A 20,866-nucleotide genomic window follows, 5' to 3' on the forward strand; every position below is an offset into this window, starting at 1 on the left:
GTATATTGTTAGTTTGAACTAGTACCAATTTTCTTTTTTAACATGTATTATTTATGCATATACAAGTAGGCATTCTGATAAATTATGAGATTCCTGTAACTAGCAAGATGACTCAAATTCTGGCACACCGTGCATCTTCTGATGATAGTCTTACAATCTCAATGGATTACCTTTTCATAGATGATTTAAATGTCATTTTGAGCAATTAGAAAGAATGGAGGGAGAAGATGTTGTAACATCTTGCTGCCATCATATTCAGTGTTGTCAGAAGTGATTGCTTCTGGTCCCTTCTTGTTGCTGGTTATGCCAAGTACAGAATACTTTAGACAACCCTTAGCAAGGTAGAAATTATGCCTTGAACCAAGCAAAACACAAATCATTTAACAAGTGCAGTCCTGGTATGGTATTACTATTGTTTTGCCAAGCCAAAGAGGAAGTACTGATTGCTCAATTTGCTCTTAAGTTAAAAGTTTCAAGCAGCTTGAATAAACAAAAAGAGGGAAAAGAAAAGAGAAGACGAGATTATGGTTTTAGCTGCTTATCATTTTTTGATTAGTTTAGACATACAAAACCTTATTCTTTTGGGATCTCCATGAAGGCTTGTACACTTATAGTGGTCCCTGGTTGCTTTCTTTTGCATGTGGTGGTGGCCCCCCTGGGTATCTTCTTCTTGCTTATGTTTGCTTTGCAGCCTTTACTTCCAAATTTATAATGTACAATTATTTTTTATGATATTGAAGCTACTACTGATTATACAAGATTACAGTTTCATGCTTTCTTGAGAAGTATGATATTTGGAAATTTTAGTTAATTGTCAAATTGAGCTTGTTATCTACAATTGAAATTATGCTGGTTGTGATGATAATGCAGTGTTGTTTATTAAATATCTATACATGTTTATATATTAGGAATGAATAGACTTAAATTTCTCATACATGTTATTTAGCTTTAAATAGTCTCCTTTCTCTCTTGGATGGGTGCCTTATGGACTCCTAGGTCTGAGTGCTTTGAGGTCACATTTCACGCTAGGTAATAAGGAATCAGTAATATTTGTTACCTTGTGGTCTAGGGTATTTGGCTAGTATGAGAGCTATTTTCATGAATCATTGGCAACTTTTTCTTAAGCTGGCTGCGCAATAAAATTTGACATTCTTAGGCTAATTTGGATGCTATTATATTAAATGTCAGTGTTTTATAGTGACACCTCCTAAGCTGACCAATTCATATATAAATGTGTTAATGCAGGTTAGTAGTTCTTTAAAGAGTTGAGTATTTTTGTAATCTTGATGCCTAATTACTGTGGAATAAATTGATTATTAACATATGCCAACAAGCTCTTTTTTCCTCATCCACTATATTTTGGTTTCTAAATCGTGATGAACTTCATTCTTTGTTTCCTTTAGGGCCCATTTACTTTGCTGAAGTGGAAGTAGAGAGAAAGGAAATGAGAACAGGAATAGCAATGAGATGGAATGACCATTCCATTCCATGTCATGCTTGGTATTAGATGGAATGGAATTAAAAAATGACACTGACAAAAATGGCCTCAGACTAAAAAAAATAACATTGTATTTTTATTTCTTGGGCTTATAACATGTTATTTTTATTTTTGGGTGTAAATGAAATATTATTTTTGTTTTTGGGTGTTAATAAAATAATATTACATTTTTTGGATGTTAATAAAATATTATTTTTATTTTTTGAGTGTTAATGAAATCTTATTCTTGGGTTTTAATAAAATACTATTTTTGAGTGTTTATAAAATATTATTTTATTTTTTGTTTAAACATATTTTGTAATTTTCAAAAAAATGGAGGGTAAAACAGTAATTGCAACAATGTTTGATGGAACAAGATGAAGATTCCATCTGTATTTGGAGGGAATGCCCATTCCCACATATGGAAAATTCCATCTGTATTTGGGGAATGGACAATTCCATTCCAAAGTTGCAATCAAAAGCACTTTTGTCCTATTCTCTCCACCCCTGTTCCATCCAACCAAATGACACCTAATTTCTTCTATGCCCATAGTTATTTTCTCTTTCATTATCTGTTTTCATTTCTTAGAACAATACGCTGTTGGTTTCTTTATCTTCTCTTCTTGGTTTTCAATTTTGAAATAAAATGGATAGTTTAGTATTCTCTGATTGAATTTTTCCTTTGTGACCTTTCCTTTCTTTTTGATGGGTAATAAAGAACCTGCACTTAAAAACAAATAGAAAACAGAAAAAATATCAAGGTGATGCCACCATGTACAAGTATCTAATGTAGTCACCTATGCTACTTATGCCTCCCTATTCTCATCAGTGTTCTAAAATTGACAAGGGTGTTTGTTTAACCTTCATGAATATAGGCAGAAACGTGTTGTTCAACCTACAAAATGGATATTCCATTCGTTAAAAGAGTTCGTCTATTGTGCTTCACCAAAATCAATCACATAAAATTGACGGAAGACCATGCTTTTCTCACCATCTGCCCATCCAAATACCCCCTAGTGGAATTTTCGTACATGGGTCTGACATTTTTCTATGCCAATTATCATTCCAGGCTGCAGGTAGAAATGATGAGCTTAGCCATTGGCATCCTGTGGAGGCTGCTTTATATTGTATCCAGGCTATATCAGATTATGTTTCTCGCACGGAAGCAGAAGTAATGCCCCAGGTATGAATGTTTCAGGCTTCTCTTCCCATGTTGTAAGACTGCAAAAACAACACCCCCCCCCCTTCCCCGCGGGGGGTTTGACTTCCTTTTGGAAATCCTTCCTGTTTCCTCTTTCAAATTTCCATTCTCTATCTAGTTTTTTATGAGGTGTATAACTGTTAAATGTGTAAAATTTATGCATTTGATAAATGTATTAGTTCTTTATGAGTGTAATTTTTTCCTTCATTTTACTGCCTTTGACTTAATGCTTTTCCTTACACAGGTTATGTCTTTGCTTCCAGAACTCCCTCGTCAACCCCAACTCTTAACCACTGGTAGAGCATCCATCTTTATTCGATGTTTTATCAAATAATATTTCTTTCCCTGAAAGTAGGGAGATCCCATGGGAGCTGTAGTGTTGTTTGTATTACCCAGGACCATCTAATTATGGCACTTGCAAAAGCTTTTTTTTTTTTTTCCCTCTCTTTTTCTAAATGACTTAATAGATATTTCTTTTCCATGTTCCCCAGTGTGCTTAACAATTGGAGCTTATTCAAAATGGCTTGATGCTGTTCCTAGCGGACTCTCATTCTTGCCTCCACTCATTGATATTCTTGTGAATGGCATGAGTATGTCTGAAGATTCTGCTGCCGCTGCTGCTTTGGCTTTTAGACACATCTGTAATGGTACAAGACGTTCCTCTGCTGAATATATTAATTCTTTTTCAGTTATTAAGATCTTACTTGTTGCATGCTTGTTAGTTATATCGATTAGTGGTGTGTATGGTCATACTTGTACTCATATTTTGAGAAACTGTGTCTTTTAGTTTCAGTTGAACTTGCCTCACTGCTGCCCCCGCCTCAATAGGCTTTGTCCACGAAGGAACTGTAAATCATGATCATTCCTTGGAAATACCCATACCATGTGACAAATACTCAAGAATCAAATTTCAAGCTCCTAGCTACTGAGCATTGATTACCCTAGAAAACCCTGTCTCAACTCCTTCATGATGTTCAAACCTGTTCTAACACCATTCACTAAGGCCAAGAAGCAGATTGTAGTCACAAAATAAGAAATCCAACTCTCCCACCACTTCCCCAAACCCATTCACTCCAAAAGAAGTTATAGAATCTAAAAATTTCATTCGCCAAGCATCCAACATCTGTATCCCCCTGCAAAATTGTTACTTTTCCTTGTCATGCACTCCCTTAATGCCCTTGGGGCCAAAAGCTTATATGGACATGAAACCTCTAATATCCTTTCTTAACCCTTTTCTTTAGTTATAAAGCAATAAAAAAAATATTCAAACTCTTTTTAAGGACAATAATAATCTCACGAAAACATCTTTAAGATGCCCATAATATCTATGCAACTTACTATTATTTCTTTGACATGTTCAACATAGAAAGTCATACATAGAAATGACTGGCGGGCTAGAATCCATGTTGTTGACCCCAACTAGTGAGATTAAGGCTTGCTATGTTGTGTTGTTCTTTATTTCTCCTTGAAAACATGAGTTCTAAATTTCATGACTAATGAGCTCTTGTACTATTATTATTTTTGGAACTTATTATTGGTATTGATTCTGGAATTAACTTTAGGTTATAACATGACATTGTTTCCTTTCAATTGAAATGGCTAAAGTGGTGATTATGGTTCCAAAGAAACTAACACAAAGTAGTGGTGGGAAATCAAAACCCCAATGAGTCTAGCTAGATGAGAAAAAATGGATGTATTTACGGATCATAACGCAGCAGAAAAATAAAAAAATTTAACTGTAAATACCTTTAGGATCTCTCCAAGGGAATTTACGAAAGAATGGCAAAGGATTACCTTTTGACGTGAAGATCCAATCCCGAAAAGCAGTGATCACGAAGTCGTTCAAGTGTCCGGCCTCTAACGGTATCCACGCTAACTTGCAATCCAAGAACCTTGAAGGGGGCAGCTTCCTTAAGGACGAAAGAGTGCTAGCTCAAGAGGATGGCGTGGGAGCTTTCTCTCATGCACGTCAAACAACATCAATGGCTAAGAGAGGCATCCATAGAGAGAGACAAAATGAACCACATGAGGGCTATTTATAACCCTTAGGCACAAAACCCTAATTGAGGTTTTGGGCTGCATGGTATTTTAAGCTCATGTTTTAAACACTTTGAAATATAGAATTGGGCTTCTCTTTTTATTCTCCTTCTTGGGCTTTATGTTTTAAACACTTTAAAACAACCCATTGGACTTTAGTTTTAAACACTTCAAAACAACCCATCAGGCCATAGTTTTAAACACTTTAAAACAACCCATTAAGCTCTTTAACTCACTAAATATCCTTAGGTTAGTTTCATAAATAAGCCCATAGATTAATTAAGTAACAATTCACCAAGACCCAAGCCCTTAATTTGGGTAGGCTAGTCCAACTAGAGTTTCAGGTGAATTATGACAAATTTAATTAAAAGACTAATTTATTATAAGTTCTAAAATATTAACTATTAATATTTAAGAACTCTAGCTTCTCATTAGGGTTCCCTAATCCTAATCAAGCCTGCCATTACCTTGTAATTGAAAACCCTTATTATGTGTGACCCATTAGACTTTTACATATGTTGGCCATGACTTTATCGAATAAAGCCATAGACCATGAGCGAAGTCTAGCAACCCTCAATTGGTAGAAGGATCAATTTATGATCATTACCTTTCAGTGATGATCTTCTCAGGCAATTCAATCCCTTCATCGGTTTAAAGTGTCTCAATCAAGCAAGGACATGGATTGTGTGTTAGTCTCCATTCAGTGCTTGATTATAATATTTCTTTGGTCTCCTGAAAGAATGACTTCCTTTGGATTAACATCCAGTTATGGCTATAGACTTCAAGTCATCTTTCACCAAAGGGCCCATGAGACATATATCCCCAAATTAGGGGTCGATGAATCCTGTTTTGGCTCACACACAACCTTCACATGCTTCGTGGCCTACCAAATCACTTCCGTACTCACACCCCTTATTGGGATGCTTCCATAACAGTGTCAAAGTATACGAATCCACGTGCAAGACACAGTGGTGACCTCAAGTCAAAGGATCACTTGCACAACCGCCACTAGAGGTTTCCTTAGACACTCTTGCAAGATCCATAAGGAATCATATTGGTTAGGTTACTATCCAGTGAACTTGTACTCACCAACAAGCACCCGCGTACTAGCTTAGGCATCCAATGCTCGTAGTCTATAAGATCAACTACCACCTTCCTAAGGTGACGACATAGTAGATACCGATCTCTTTGTGTCATTGATGTTCCGTCTCGATGACACTTTTGATCAGAGACATGTTTAAGGTTGTATTCTTAGGTCTATCAAGGACCTTACAATTGAAGTCACACTTCAATTCCTTTCTACACAGAGTAAACCTAGGGACTTTGTCTTTAGGCATCTTGTATTTAAGTAATTGATGAATAAATAAATAAATACAAAAAACAAAGCTTGCCAATAAATAACATAAACATGAAACAACTAGATATTTTACTCAACAAATATATCACATCTTAATGTATCAAGTATAACTTAACACTTAAGCTGTAGGGCATACACTAACAGAAAAACACTCTGAAACAAACAAAGACACTTGAAATCTGTGCCTTCTTTGGGCAGTGAATACTTTCTTAGCAGTCTGGAAAAGAGTTTAAGAGTTTGGGCTTTAACTATTGAATTGGGAGCATGGAATGCACTCCTCTTGACCAATTCCGGACACGACCACACACAATTGAACTCACAAATAGAAACACAAATAAGAACAGAATTGAAATAAAGAAGAAATGCGCAAATCACACAAGAAGACATGGAACCACTGCCAATAAGCGATCCTACATCCAGCCTCCTAGATCCCGAGAGTAATCCACTCAGAAATGATGAAATTAGTACACAAGAATCCCTCTCTCTCTCTCTCTCACGAGTACAACAACAATGAGATTACAAAGACTATCTTGATAACTAGGCTTCCCTCTCAAGACAGCACTTGTAAAATAGAATGATCAAAATTGACCCAAGCGACTGCCCCATGTATTCTATTTTTATAGACATTTTGTGCTGATATTACAAGGAATATAAAAGACTGCACATTTCCTATTATACCCCTCATACATAAACTACTGTTATACATAACCTAACTTAACCAATTATGCCGCTTGAATAAAATTGACTTCACTGATTTAAATTTTATGAGACTACTTTCAGGTGCAATGGCTTATGATAGGATGGTGGAATTAGACATATTTCTAAAATACTATGTACTTTATGGTCTATATAGTTGCAGGCTTTAATTGGAATGTGCATGGTATGTTCATGAGTATCCATACCGTGTTATTGAATTAGCGAATGCTGTCACTTGATATGCCTTGATATCTGCTGTATAATATATTTTCTTTTATCGGTATATTGACTTCATCAAAAGGAACTAAAGAAAATATGTGAGGGTAAAATACACTTGTCATCCAAAGGATTGGCCTGAAACCAGAGAGTATCCGAGGTGTGAGAAATTACAACTACTACCCTTGTTGTGTAAATGTTGTTGCATAAGAGAGAGATATAGAGGAGAGAAGAGAAATTACAACTACCCTTGTATACATATGCATATATAAACCAAATAAATATAGTAATATCGTCCATGCCAGATATTAATCCCATCCACATCATTGTCCACCTCAGCTTTTAACAGCACAACTAAATAGAGGTTATGGTATTATAAAATTGAAACTAAATACAAAGTTTATTGTACTAGTGAAAAAATTGAAAGTTCATTATAAAATTGAAACTAAATACAAAGTTTATTATACTATTAAAAAAATTTGTAGTTCATTATAAAATTAAAAGAAAGCCAAGTTTAGCATTTTTTTGATAATTTATCCTGTAAAACTATACTCTTAAAGTCAGTTTTCAATTTCTGTTACTGTTGGTTTCAGTACTAAGTTCTCTTTTATGGTGCTTTGGTTTTAAATCTTTTGCAGTTGATATTCTAATATAGCAGGACTTACCTATTTTATATGGTTCTGCATTATCACATTTACCAGTTACTGTCATCTCATTCAACTATCTCACTAAAAATGTTGCAACAGAATGATCTTCTGCTATGATTGTGCTGCTACCTTAATAAAACTTATTGGTATACCTGCAGACTGTGGGAAAAGGCTTTGTGGTTCTTTAGATGGCCTTTTCCATATATACCAAACGGCTGTGATTGGGGAAGGTACCTTTAAGGTCTCTGCAGAAGACTCATTGCATCTTGTCGAAGCTTTAAGGTGGCCCATTTTGCTTATAAATACTTTAATATTTTTCTGGATAAATGAATTGCTTCATGAAAGTTTTTTGACCTTCCATTTCAGTGTGGTCATCACTGAACTTCCTTCAGACCATGCTAAGAAAGCCCTCGAGGTGTTGTGCTTGCCTGCAGTTTCTCCTTTACAGGTTAGTCTGTTTCAGAAGTAAACTATGATTTGTAGTTATGTAGGATGATACACCAATTAATATGTTATAAAACCAGGAAATTATTAATCAAGGTCCTTTGGTGTTGGGACAAACAACAGCCCGAGAGCTAACAGTTCATATTGATCGACTTGCAAATATCTTCAGGTATGGTTATTTATGCTTTCTTACCCATTATTTTGTTATGGGAATGATTTAATTGATTACCTAATTCAAATGTAGATTTGTAAACCATCCAGAGGCTGTTGCTGATGCAATTGAAAGGCTTTGGCCAATATTCAAAGCCATCTTTGATCTGTAAGAATTTATTTACTGCTGCCCTGGCGGGATGATTTCTTGAAGCTTATATACTTGATATTTTATCTTAGCTGATGTGTGGTTCAAAATGTTCTTGTTGCAGTCGTGCTTGGGATATGCGAACAATGGAGTCTCTTTGTCGGGCTTGCAAAAATGCTGTGAGTTTGCTCAATATTTGTTATAAAATCTCGGTGAATTTGTGAACTAGACTTGGGACTGTGGAGTAATTCAAAATATTGCATTTGTTATTGAGGGAGTGATGACTTTCATATCTTGTGGGGTTGTTGTGAGTATTTTTAAGATCTAGACTAAGAACTTGATTTTTTGACTTGGAACTATGAGCAAATTTTAATAAGTCCATGGAGAATTAGAGAGAGAGAAGGCTACTACTGGCCACATGGAATGTGATCAAATACAAAATGAGAGACATTTAAAGTGATTGAGAGAGAGGGAGAGAGTGCATGAGAAAGAGCAGTGTCACCACAAACACTAATGTGGTAGCAAATTAATTTTTGTCCTAAAAGAAATATCCGTTGGGTATAGCTCACCAAGTACCTTACGCATCCATGTGGTGCTTCATCTTCAACCAATGTAGGATGTGACATCGCCCATCCCCCTAATGCACATGTGGTCACATGCAAAATATATGACACTGTTGTCACACTAGCTCCCACTTCTCTAGAGTGGAGGGACTCACATTGGTTCAAGTGTACCTTTACTTTGGTGTCTTTAATGGGGCCACAATGATAGTAAATGAACGGCATACATAGGTCCTAGTCTTTTTTTTTTTTTTTCTGTAAACCCTAAACCCTAGTCTAATGTTAGGTCACATCTTAAAAACAATTATTGTTAGGTGTAGCTCACTGAAACCTTATGTAGGCAAGTGGCACTCCATCTCCAACTGATGTGGGATGCGAAATTATCTCTACTCAATCACTTGATGCCTTCATCACATTGGCTCCCTCTTCCCAAAGGTTATCTTGATTCTAGCTTCTAATGGAGCGCATAATGAAAATAGAGGAATGACACATCTAGATCTCACTTTATTGCACTCTTACATCTTAAAAGCAATTGTTGTTAAGTGTGGCTCACTAAAGACCTTATGTACACACAACACTCCATCCGCAACTGACATGGGATATGACACTGGAAGTTTGACAAGAAGATGGATGTTGTCTTCCAATTTCCATAAAATAATATGATTTCTGTTTCATGCCATTGATGCTAATCTATTGATGGTTAGGTGAGAACTTCTAAAAGGTTCATGGGAGTTACAATTGGAGCAATGCTAGAGGAGATACAAGGCCTATATAGGCAACACCACCAGCCTTGTTTCCTTTACCTCTCTAGTGAAGTTATAAAGGTATGTACCGCTCTCTCTGAACTTTAGTCAGTTTTCATTTGCTAATTTATTTGTCTTGAGCAACCACTGGATCATGTGTGCAGATATTTGGGTCTGATCCATCTTGCGCTGACTACTTAAAAATTTTGATTGAATCACTCTTCAGTCACACAATATGTCTGCTTACAAAAATTCAGGTTTGATCCCAATTAATATTTGTGGTTCTCTGTCGGCCCAGTGTTACATGTATTTTCATTATTTTTTGATTGGAGGAATCTGCATTTTAGGATTTCACTTCCAGACCTGACATAGCAGATGATTGCTTTCTGTTGGCGTCAAGGTGTATTCGTTATTGTCCACAATTATTTTTCCCTTCAGCCGTATTTCCTGCATTAGTAGAATGTTCTATGATTGGCATCACAGTGCAGCACAGGTTAAGTCTCTCTCTCTCTCTCTCTCTCTCTCACACACACACACACACACACACACACAATTGCACGCATGAATGCAACCAACTGCACATGGAAGAGGGTTGTACGGGTTCTAAATGAAATGTATGCTTAGATAAACCAAGAAAAATAAAACTGTAGCCTTGCAGGTCCCTTGTTTCTTTGTCTGCCTTAATATCAGGGTTGTAGTCCCCTTCTGTCCTGCCAATTTTTTTAGAGGAAAAAAGGAAACTGGAGTTATTGGGTGTACCTTGGAAAAAATATAGTTAACGAGAATTGTTAAATTATTAACCACCAACTCATCTAAAGGTTCAAGCTATTGGATAGAAAGGTAGTTTTGGCTTTTATATTATTATACTTGGTCTCAACACACTCCCGCTCATGTCTAGATTTCATTGCATAATTTAGCCAAACATATGCAAGTATTTATGAATTGAGATAGATGTGACCTTTCTTGGCTAGTAGATAAATGTGAGGTTTTAACATATAACCTTTACCTGCTTTAATGGTATGCTGAATTGTTGATTGCCAACATTATAAAACCTAAATTATTAGATGTCACAACCCCAAGGATATAATAGTAATTGTATTTATTTTAATTGTACTTTGCTGCTGTAGTAGTTTGTACCTTTCAGTTGTATTGTAACTGGAAGGATAGAAAAGCCTATAAATAGGCTAAATCAATTAGAGAATAGTTATTATTGAGTAATAATAGATTATTTTCCCCTCAAATTCTCTCTCTCTCTGTTCTCTTTGAATTCTCCCTCCCTTTCTATTCTCTCCCCCCTGATTTCTTCCAAATTCCATAACAAACCCTAGGCTAAGTCCAGATACCTAACATTTGGTATCAGAGCCGGTTGATTCTTGGTTGTGATTCTTGCAATTCTTAGCAGCTGTTCAAGGTTCGAATTTTGAAGGCTAAGCTGATCAAGATCCAGGCGAACACTGGAAGGCCGTTTCAGTGACAAAATTCAGGTGAATTTTTCATTCAGGCTTTAAAGGCGTGCAAAGCATGACCAATCAATTCTCGGCTGCTACATTTCGATTCATGCGATATTTCGAAGAATTTGAACTGAGGAAATGGCTGTCCAAACTTTGGAAAGAAGTGTTCAGACATTTGACTGAAATTTTATGAAAAATTTCACTAACCTCAACCAAAAGCTAGACAAAATCATGATTTTGATATCACAGAAGTTTCAGATTAGTCTACTAGTGGAATTTCTTTCAAGTTCCATTGTAGGACCGATCTGAATAGGCACTTGAATCCTACCTAATGCTTGCAATTTGCAGGAAGCTGATGAATTAGCATTGGATCAGGCAATTCCGATTGAAGGATCATCCATCTGTGTGGATACTGGTGCTGGGGTCCTTCCTCAGATTTTTGACTTACAGGAAACTGAGAATAATCGAAATTGGAACAAAACATTGATTCATTCAATATGCCGGTTATGAATCAAGTTGGAGATGAGAGTTGTGATGAAGAGATCTTTCATGCATCTGATGAGGTCTATGCCTGTAACATCTATCCTAGGTTGGATCAAGTTTTTGATGCTCCACATGCGGTCTAAGGAGTTCTGATTGAGCAATTCAGACTGGAGCAATCTTATATTGGCTGTAAGGAAACTGATCATAAGGCTGTAAGGTCATAAGACTAGGAATGTTGGACCTTTGGAATCCAAAAAATCATTACAAGAGGTTTAAATCTAAATATGGAGGTCATGTTTCAGCCAATTAGGAATTTGCGGGACATTCTCGTCTCTCCTTCTACAATCAAAATGCCAAGAAAGGAATAGCAGTTGCAAGAAAAGTCATTGCGACACCATTGGAGGAGAAATTTGTTGAAAACAAACCTTTGGTGCACACTAGTAAGCAAGAAGCAACAGATGCTTTTAAAGCACTGTTGGAGTCCGTAAATGTTGAGTCCAATTGGACATGGGAGCAGACAGTGCAAGTAATCATCAATGACAAGAGGTATGGTGCTTTAAGAACTTCTGGTGAGCATAAACAGGCATTCCCAGAGAAAGAAGCTGGGGACTGAAGAAAGGCATAATGACTGCATGAAGATCAAAGAAATTACTGGAATTTCTATTAGGAGGAAAGCAACTAGATTTTTTAGGAGAACTCAGAATACCAATCATTTGGAAAAGGTAAATGAGAAAGGGGAAAAGGAGAAAAAGTCAAGAAGGAAAAAGAAAAGAGAAAAGAACAAGCTAAGGCGAAGGATGATCCAAATAGTGAAAAAAGGAATTGGATGAAGAAACATGACCAGTTGCTGTAATTTTTTGAGGACAAGAATGTAATGAAATACTGGGGCACAAAATACTGAGATCATGAGAAGGAGAAGAAGAAGACTCTCGGTAATTTCACTAATCCAGAGAAAAATGAAAACATAGCATAACAAACAAGAGGTGCAGCTATATATATACATAGCGTAGCACCCTTAGTAATAAACAGTGCCTAGGCACCTAACTAATAAATAACCATAAGAACAGAAACACATTGAATGATAAAACTTAAGTATAACAAGAGAATCAAGAATAGCAATACAAAATACTTATGCTTCCACACTCCCCTCAAATCAAACTCCTCTGTAAGGGAACACTCTGTGATCTGCAACCTATTGGAACATGGAGTATCATAGGTATTTCTCTGCACAGGAGACACCTTAAGTCCAAGCTTGGTACATAGAAAACGAAATCGATCTCTGGCCAGACTTTTAGTGAAGATATCTGCTATCTAATAGGCTGTAGGAATGTACTGGACTTCAATTTCACCATTCTCAACCCGTTCACGCACAAAATGCACATCTATCTTGATATGCTTAGTACGAGAATGGAACATAGGGTTCTCAGCCATACTTTTTGCTGCCAAATTATCACTCCAAACAACTGAGGTAGCATTACACGGATATCCCAATTCAGCAAATAAGGACCTCAACCATAGCAGTTCAGTAACTCCAAGTGCTACAACCCTGTACTCAGCTTCTCCTACTGATCTAGCCACCACAGATTGCTTCTTAGATCCCCACCCAATCAAATTGTGTCAAAGAAAAACACTGAACCCACTAGTTGACCTCCTAGTCACCTTGTAGCCAGTATAGTCTACATCTGTGTACACTGTGAAAGACAAATCACCAAGTGAGGAAGAGAACCACAAGCCCAATCCAATTGTCCCTTTGATGTATCTAAGTAGTCTCTTGCAGGCAATCCAGTGCTACACTTTAGGGACATACAAATATTAACTTAATTTGTTAACAGTAAAGGCAATGTCGGGACGTGTATAGGTAAGATATTGTAGAGACCCAATGAGAGTCCTATACAAAGATGGATTGGGAAAAACATCACTCTCATTAGTCAAGGAAACATCAGAAACCATGGGTGAATCACAAGGTTTACAGTCTTGCATGTTAGCCTTTTTCAGCAAGTCTAAACCATATTTAGATTGAGTCAAGTATAGACCACTGGTATCTTGAAAGGCCTCAAACTCTAGGAAGTAATTAATTGAACCAAGAGTCTTTAATGCAAAATGTGTATCCAAATCAGCAATACAAGATTTAAGGGTTGTATTATTTGAACCTGTGAGCAAGATATCATCCACATAAACCAGAATAAACAAGACATAGGCTGAGGTCCGTTTAATGAATAAGGATGCATCAGATGTTGCCCTAGAAAATCCCCAGCTCTGTAAAGCCATCCTCAACTTATTGTACCAAGCCCTAGGTGCTTGTTTAAGACCATACAAGGACTTCTTCAATAAACAAACATGTGAAGGAAACTTAGAGCTAACAAAACCTTCTGGTTGAGTCATAAACACAACTTCTTGCAAGTCCCCATTTAAGAAAACATTATTTACATCTACTTGCTGCACATCCCAACCAAAGGCTACTACTAGAGAGAATAATACCCGAATGGTAGGAGCTTTGACCACCAAATTGAATGTTTCACCATAATCCACTCCAAGGTTTTGAAGAAAACCCTTTGCAACTAATCTGGCCTTGTATTTAAGAATTGAACCATCATCCTTATACTTGACCCTAAACACCCATTTACATCCAATCAAATTTATATCATTTGAAAATAGCAAAAGAACCCAAGTATGATTACAATGCAATGCAGAAATCTCCTCTTCCATAGCTTGAACCCATCGTGGGTCTAAAAGAGTCTCATGAACTGAATCAGGTTCAAGAGTGCTAACTAAAGCATGAGGAGAGGTAGAAGCATTTTTGGTTTTGGATCTAGTGACCATAGGATGAATAGAAGGTGCAGGGGCAAGTTTAGATCTAGGTAAGGGAGCCTTTAAAATGGGCAGTGAAGAAGAAGATGAAGAACTGGAGCTAGTTTGAGGAGCAGGAGAAGATGAAGATAGAACAGGATTAGGAGGCAGTGCTACTTGAGGAGGTGAAGAAGAAAATGAAGAAGAAGAAGAAGATGGAAAAGAAGAAAACACAGTTGTAGATCTTTCACTTTGAAACTCACTGGAGGCAGACTTAGACACAGAGGAAGAAGACACAAGAAACAAAGTGGTATAAGGGAACTCGATAGGATTGAATTGGACATGACGTGACACATATACTCTTCCCGATGGATGCAAACACTTATAACCAGCTTTAGTGTGACTATCCAATGAAAATCCACTTGGATGTATGAAAATCAAATTTGTGCTTGTTATAGGGTTTAAGGTAAGGAAAACAAGCACAACCAAAAGGGTGCAACAAGAAATAATTTGGTGGATTATGATACAACACTCTTTGGAGTTTTAAATTTGAGAGGAGAAGCAGGTAAGAGATTTATAATATGAACTGCAGTTTGAAAGGCTTTAATCCAAAACTTTAATGGCATATGAGCATGAGCCAATAAAGTGAGTCCCATTTCAGCAATGTGTCTATGTTTTCTCTCAACCACGCCATTTTATTGGTGTGTATAAGGACAAGTAAATCTAGGTTGAATACCTTGGCTTTGAAGATAAGGTAAGAATGGTTTAAACTCACTCCATTATTAGTTTGCAAAGCCCTAAGTTTGGAATTATACTGCAGTTCAACAAACTTGTGAAAAATAACAAACACAAATAGGGCATCAGATTTCAGTTTCGGAGGATATAGCCACAAGTACCTAATGTAGGCATCCACAAAGACAATGTAATACCGAAACCCTTCAGTAGATAAATAAGATAAGGTCCCCACAAATCAGAATATACCAATTCTAATGGTTTTGTTGCCTTAATTTCACAATTAGCAAAAGGAAGCTGATGTAGTTTACCAAGTTTACAAGAGTCACAAAAAGATAAATTAGACTCTGAAAAAGGAACATAAATTTTATTCAACACTACTTTTAGTACATTTGATGATGGATGCCCTAATTTGGCATGCCATTGTGAACTAACAGTGTTACATTGAGCATTTGAAGATTGCTCATAAACAAATGAGCTATGCTTATTACAACTAGAAATAGCTAAACGATTTGACAACAAATGAACACTTGGAGAATGAGAATGGACTGAAATGCTAGAAGCAACATGATCAAAAGCTGGTGACAGCTGATATTGTCTATCCTTAAGACCTCCTTGAAGTAGCACTTTTCCAGAATCCTTGTCCTTAATCCAACAAGAAGTAGCATGAAATTCAGCAACAACATTGTGATCACGAGTGAGTTGTGAAACACTAAGTAAGTTCTTTTTCATGCTAGGAACATGCAAAACATTGGGCAATGAAATGATAGAAGCAGGTTCTTGTTGAGTATATAAATTGCTATAACCAACATTTGAGATAGATAAGGTCTTACCATTTCCTATGGCCACTTTGTCATTACTAGTATAAGGAGCATGGATAGAAAGATTATTTAGGTTAGATGTGATATGGTTTGTTGCACCAGAGTCAACAAATCAGGCAGGATCCACAACAGAAGCCGAAGAGTGGGACAGGTTATCAGGTTGCTGGGAAGAAAAGTTACTATAGTAAGCACCTGGAACTGATCCTAGATCATTCATGTAGGCTCCATTAGAACCACTAAAGGCATCCATATATGCCTTAGAGTCTGATTGACCACCATTATTAAACTGACCAACTGATTGACCACTATTATTAAACTGACCAAACCCTGGATTAGTGATTCTCTGGAAATTCTTGTCAAACCTATGGTAACACTTGTCAGCAAAATGCCCTGGTTTTCCGCAAAGTTGACAATAAATTCTTCTATTTGAAGATTTACCTCGTCCTTTTCCTCCTCTATTAACAAAACCTCCTCCTCTAGGCATGTAACCTCCTCTATTAGCAACAAAATCACTAGATCCAATTCTAGCTGATTGTGCCATGTTAATAGTCTTTGCAAAAGACATGTAGATCCGAATCAAAATTAGAAGCAACCAAAGGCAGACTCTTAGATGACATCCTTTGTTCATACATTAACAACAAGTATTGCACCTTCTCTATATTTATCTCATCCATTTGGTAGGTTATCAAACTGACGATTGTTTCATAGTCACGATCAAGTCCATTTAGAATAGCAAGCAACAATTCCTTATCATCTAAAGGTTCTCTGATTGCAACTAATGAATGTCCTATAGTTTTAATCTTTAGGACATAATCATTCACAAACAATGCACATTTCTTAAGCGACTGTAGCTATAGTTTTAACTGGAATGATTTAGCAATTATTTGTCGCGAATAAAAATTCTCTAAAGAACTCCATACCTCAATAGATGATTCAAAATGAATCACCTGCGCGAGAACCTCTCTATCAATCGTGGAGAACAACCACCCAAGCAGTAATTGATCTGATTGCATCCAGGCCAGATAATCTGGATTGATTTCATTAGTAATTGCACCATCTACCGATGCTGAATCTAAATTCGACGTTTACTTCAGTGGGGGTGACACCTTATTGATGGAAGGTACTAGATCAAACGCACGAAGAGTTGCAAGGATTTGTGCTTTCCAAAATATGTAGTTGCTTGAGTCGAGCTTGATTGGAATAAAATGAAACGTTTTAGCCACCGCAGAAAAATCAAATTGTGAGGCTAGTGAAGAAGAGGAATTACGAGGAGATGCGGAGGAAGAATTTGAATTACAGGCCATTGGCTCTAATACCATGTAATGAAATACTAGAGCACAAAATATTGAGATCACGAGAAGGAGAAGAAGAAGACTCGGTAATTTCACTAATCTAGAGAAAAATAAAAACATAGCATAACAAACAAGAGGTGCAGCTATATATATACATAGCGTAGCACCCTTAGTAATAAACAGTGCCTAGGCGCCTAACTAACAAATAACCATAAGAACGGAAACACAATGAATGATAAAACTTAAGTACAACAAGACAATCAAGAACAACAATACAAAATACTTATGCTTCCACAAAGAAATCTCTCAAGGAGGGGGGATTGTCACAACCCCAAGGATATAATAGTAATTGTATATTAGATGTATTTCTTTTGATTGTACTTTGCTGTTGTAGTAGTTTGTACCCTTCAATTGCATTGTAACTGAAAGGATAGAAAGGCCTATAAATAGGCTAAATCAGTTTAGGTATTGTTATAATAACAGATTCTTTCCCTCTCTCTCTCTCTCTCTGAATTCTCCCTCTCTTTCTATTCTCTCTCCCCCGATTTCTTCCAAATTCCATAACTAACCCTAGGCTATAGCAAATCAACAACATATCAAGTCTTAATCCCACTAGGTATGGTTGGCTGCATAGTTTCTAGGTCACCAACCATCTCTATTTATGGCCACATCTTTTATAAGATATCAAGTTTTAATTCTGTTAGTGGAGTTAGCTGCACAGTCTCTAGGTTTCCAATCATCTCTATTGTTGTCCATATCTTTTATAAGACTGTTATAACACAAATCATACCTAACAGTTTATAGGGAAGTTTTTCTTGGTCTTTTTCTATCTTCTTTCTTAAAAGTTTGTGCCATTCCATTAACTCTTTTCACGGGAGCATCCTCAATAATCTCTCCATCTTTTTGGATAATTCATCCATGGTATTTGAAGTGATATTTTCTTTGAATGACTTGATCTTCAAGTTTCTTTTTTTGAAAACAACATTCATGTTTCACCATAGCATTATCTACACTTATTCTTTTAACTCAATTTACATTTCATATATTCGATTTCAATCAACTTGATTTAAATCCTTTTGATTCCAGAGTGTCCCTCCATATCTTATGGTTTGCTCCATTTCTTTTGGGTGAATACATCTATAGAACATATAATTTCTATCCTTTCCAAAATTACTAAGCTGTCTTTAACATATTATTTGTTCCTTCACTTCAGCAAATATATGTATACATATATAAAAAATTTGTTTTGCCACATTCATTGAATAGCTTTGAAGATATATTTTTCCCATCTCTCTTTGATTACTCGATTTACTGATACATTTTTAGTCTTCGCTTGATGCACTTGGGTCAAATCCTTTGTTGTTCTTTTTCTTGCTTCAGCCAACTTATACACACACACACACACAATATACATATTATCTTTCTTCATCTTTTGTGTCGAATGGTTGTACAGTTTTCTATAAACTTTTGACATTGCTTGACTGACAGACTTCTTGGCCTCCTTTTTAGCTGAAATATCATCATTAACTGCACCTGATCCTAACCAAGTTAGGGTCAGCCGCTCCTTTTAGCTGAAATATACCCTTTAAAATTTTCCTTATTAGGGCATGTATTCAAAGTCTTGTTGCAACTTTTCCTGGTCTTGATTTCTTCTTGCAACTCATAAGTACTTTTAAATGAACTTAATTTTTTTTTCTTAGACTTGCAAAGCTAGGACCACTGCAAAAATGGCATTCCTTATTATGCACGTTCTAAGAAGAAACACCAATTAAGAATATCATTTCTTGTTCATTTACTTCATTTTTGGAACATGTCCTGGAATTTGAACTTGCAATGCCTTATTCTTTAAAATCATGCAGTCACGGCCACAATTCAAATAGGTATAATCAATGTAGCTTTATTTTTATCTGAAAAATTGTGGTCATACTAAATTATCTTGACTAGTTAGAATTGTGATTTGGGAAATTGCTAGAAGAAGTTATTGCTAAAATTATCTGGACATATTATCTAGTTGTCTAACTATTACATCCTTCAATCTTCTTGCAAAATCATCCCACTTGACCAAATATTATTGGTTCACTTGTCATGTGGTGAGTGATTTTCTTGCTTCGAATCACGCATGAAAAGTTTTGGGTAAAAACAACTCCTTTTCTTTTTTCCCATTGTCAGTGTCTTTGGTTGGGGGAAGGTTATTTGTCTTACATATGTTCTTTTTTTTTTTTTTTTTCTTTTCTCCCCTTTTTATTTTCTTTTTTTACGGGGTAGGTGGGGAGATGACTGTAGATTGTAGATCCATCTTAGTGAAATGTCTACAGACTGTACATGTGATCGTTCTTATGATAATTAAATATTTGCTTGACTACTATGTAATTTTATCCTTGCATTTTCCTTGCAGGGAGGCCTCCAACTCCATATTGACTTTCTTATCTGATATGTTTGATCTCACAAACACTAGTCAGGGAGATAAATATCTACCAATCAGGGACAGTGTAATTATTCCTCGAGGTGCCACCATTGCCAGAATTTTGGTTGCTTCTTTAACTGGAGCACTACCAAGTTCTCGACTAGAAACGGTGATGTTTTGTTTTGTGGAGTAGCATGCGTTTCTAGGTGCCTTCTTATTCAAGGGGGGAGTTACAATCTTTACAATTTTACATGCATTAAATTTTCATATTGCTATAACGCATCTACCTCCATTTCCACAGGTAATCTATGCATTACTATCACTAACCCGAGCATATGGGTCGAGAGCTGTGGATTGGGCCAAGGATAGCATTTCACTAATTCCATCAACTGCAGCAACAGAGGTGGAGAAGTCGAGATTTTTGCAAGCATTATCAGATGTGGCATCCGGAGGCGATATTAATCCCCTCACGGTTCCCATTGAAGAGATGTCGGAGGTCTGCCGCCGTAACAGAACAGTTCAGGAGATAGTTCAAGGAGCCTTGAGGCCACTTGAGTTAAATTTGGTAACTGTATCTTAGACGGACAGTAAATGAAAGCGGAGATTTTGCTTCACCCGTGTCTGTCTGTCATAGTTTATTGGCTGTGTATTTACCATTTTAGCTGTTTATTTCCATTGATTTGTCCGTGGGTCATCATTCGCCAATTTTTCCAAGGGTGCGTATGATTGGGAGGTATAGAAATGTTGTATCTTTGTGAAGAGATGTAAGATGGTTGAGCGGTTTTTTAAGTTATCTTTTGGCAGAGAGATGCGAGTCTGAGCGGTTTTTTATTACTCTTAACCAAGAGATTTGGGATGTTAGTATTCAGTCTTTTTGGGTTTTCTTTTCTGGGGAAGAATGGCTTGGTATAGAGTTGTAAATTTGATATTTGATGGTTTAATTTAAGAACTCAGAAGCGTTTGTTTTGATTCTCCCTGTCCCTTCACATTGTATATAAGATGAGATGTTTGTTACTTTTTTTTTAGTTTTTCTTTTTTTGGATGATTAAACGTCTCTGTTAGTTACACAGTTCATTATTAGCATTTCTTGAAAAAGGAACAGGAACCGCTTATCTTGTGAGTCATTTGTATTATTTGTTTAGAGTTTTGTTAATCTTTGGTTTCAGGTATTCTTATACATATCTCTATCCACAACATCCATATACTTTTTTAGGCAAATC

General features: G+C 36.4%; 1 protein-coding gene and 1 long non-coding RNA gene across 3 annotated transcripts in view; both read left to right on the forward strand.

Moving 5' to 3' along the window:
- LOC127795921 (transportin MOS14) overlaps positions 1 to 20,613 on the forward strand; it is a 67,931-nt gene extending 47,318 nt beyond the window's left edge. For both annotated transcript variants that reach the window (XM_052327900.1, XM_052327901.1), the window contains 13 exons: positions 2,547 to 2,660; positions 2,923 to 2,974; positions 3,170 to 3,325; positions 7,790 to 7,913; positions 7,998 to 8,079; positions 8,156 to 8,244; positions 8,320 to 8,394; positions 8,498 to 8,552; positions 9,638 to 9,757; positions 9,841 to 9,933; positions 10,024 to 10,169; positions 19,638 to 19,815; positions 19,948 to 20,613. In XM_052327900.1, coding sequence (XP_052183860.1) covers positions 2,547 to 2,660; positions 2,923 to 2,974; positions 3,170 to 3,325; positions 7,790 to 7,913; positions 7,998 to 8,079; positions 8,156 to 8,244; positions 8,320 to 8,394; positions 8,498 to 8,552; positions 9,638 to 9,757; positions 9,841 to 9,933; positions 10,024 to 10,169; positions 19,638 to 19,815; positions 19,948 to 20,226 — 1,563 coding nt within the window. In that variant the 3' untranslated portion in view covers positions 20,227 to 20,613. The remainder of the gene's footprint in view (positions 1 to 2,546; positions 2,661 to 2,922; positions 2,975 to 3,169; positions 3,326 to 7,789; positions 7,914 to 7,997; positions 8,080 to 8,155; positions 8,245 to 8,319; positions 8,395 to 8,497; positions 8,553 to 9,637; positions 9,758 to 9,840; positions 9,934 to 10,023; positions 10,170 to 19,637; positions 19,816 to 19,947) is intronic.
- Positions 10,180 to 19,526, forward strand: LOC127795922 (uncharacterized). The gene is made up of 2 exons (XR_008021890.1): positions 10,180 to 12,593; positions 17,380 to 19,526. It is a non-coding gene; the product is annotated as an uncharacterized LOC127795922 (long non-coding RNA).
- Positions 20,614 to 20,866: the final 253 nt, after the last annotated feature.

This window comes from Diospyros lotus, chromosome 2 (assembly GCF_014633365.1).
Source record: "Diospyros lotus cultivar Yz01 chromosome 2, ASM1463336v1, whole genome shotgun sequence".
Classification (NCBI taxonomy): Eukaryota; Viridiplantae; Streptophyta; class Magnoliopsida; order Ericales; family Ebenaceae; genus Diospyros; species Diospyros lotus.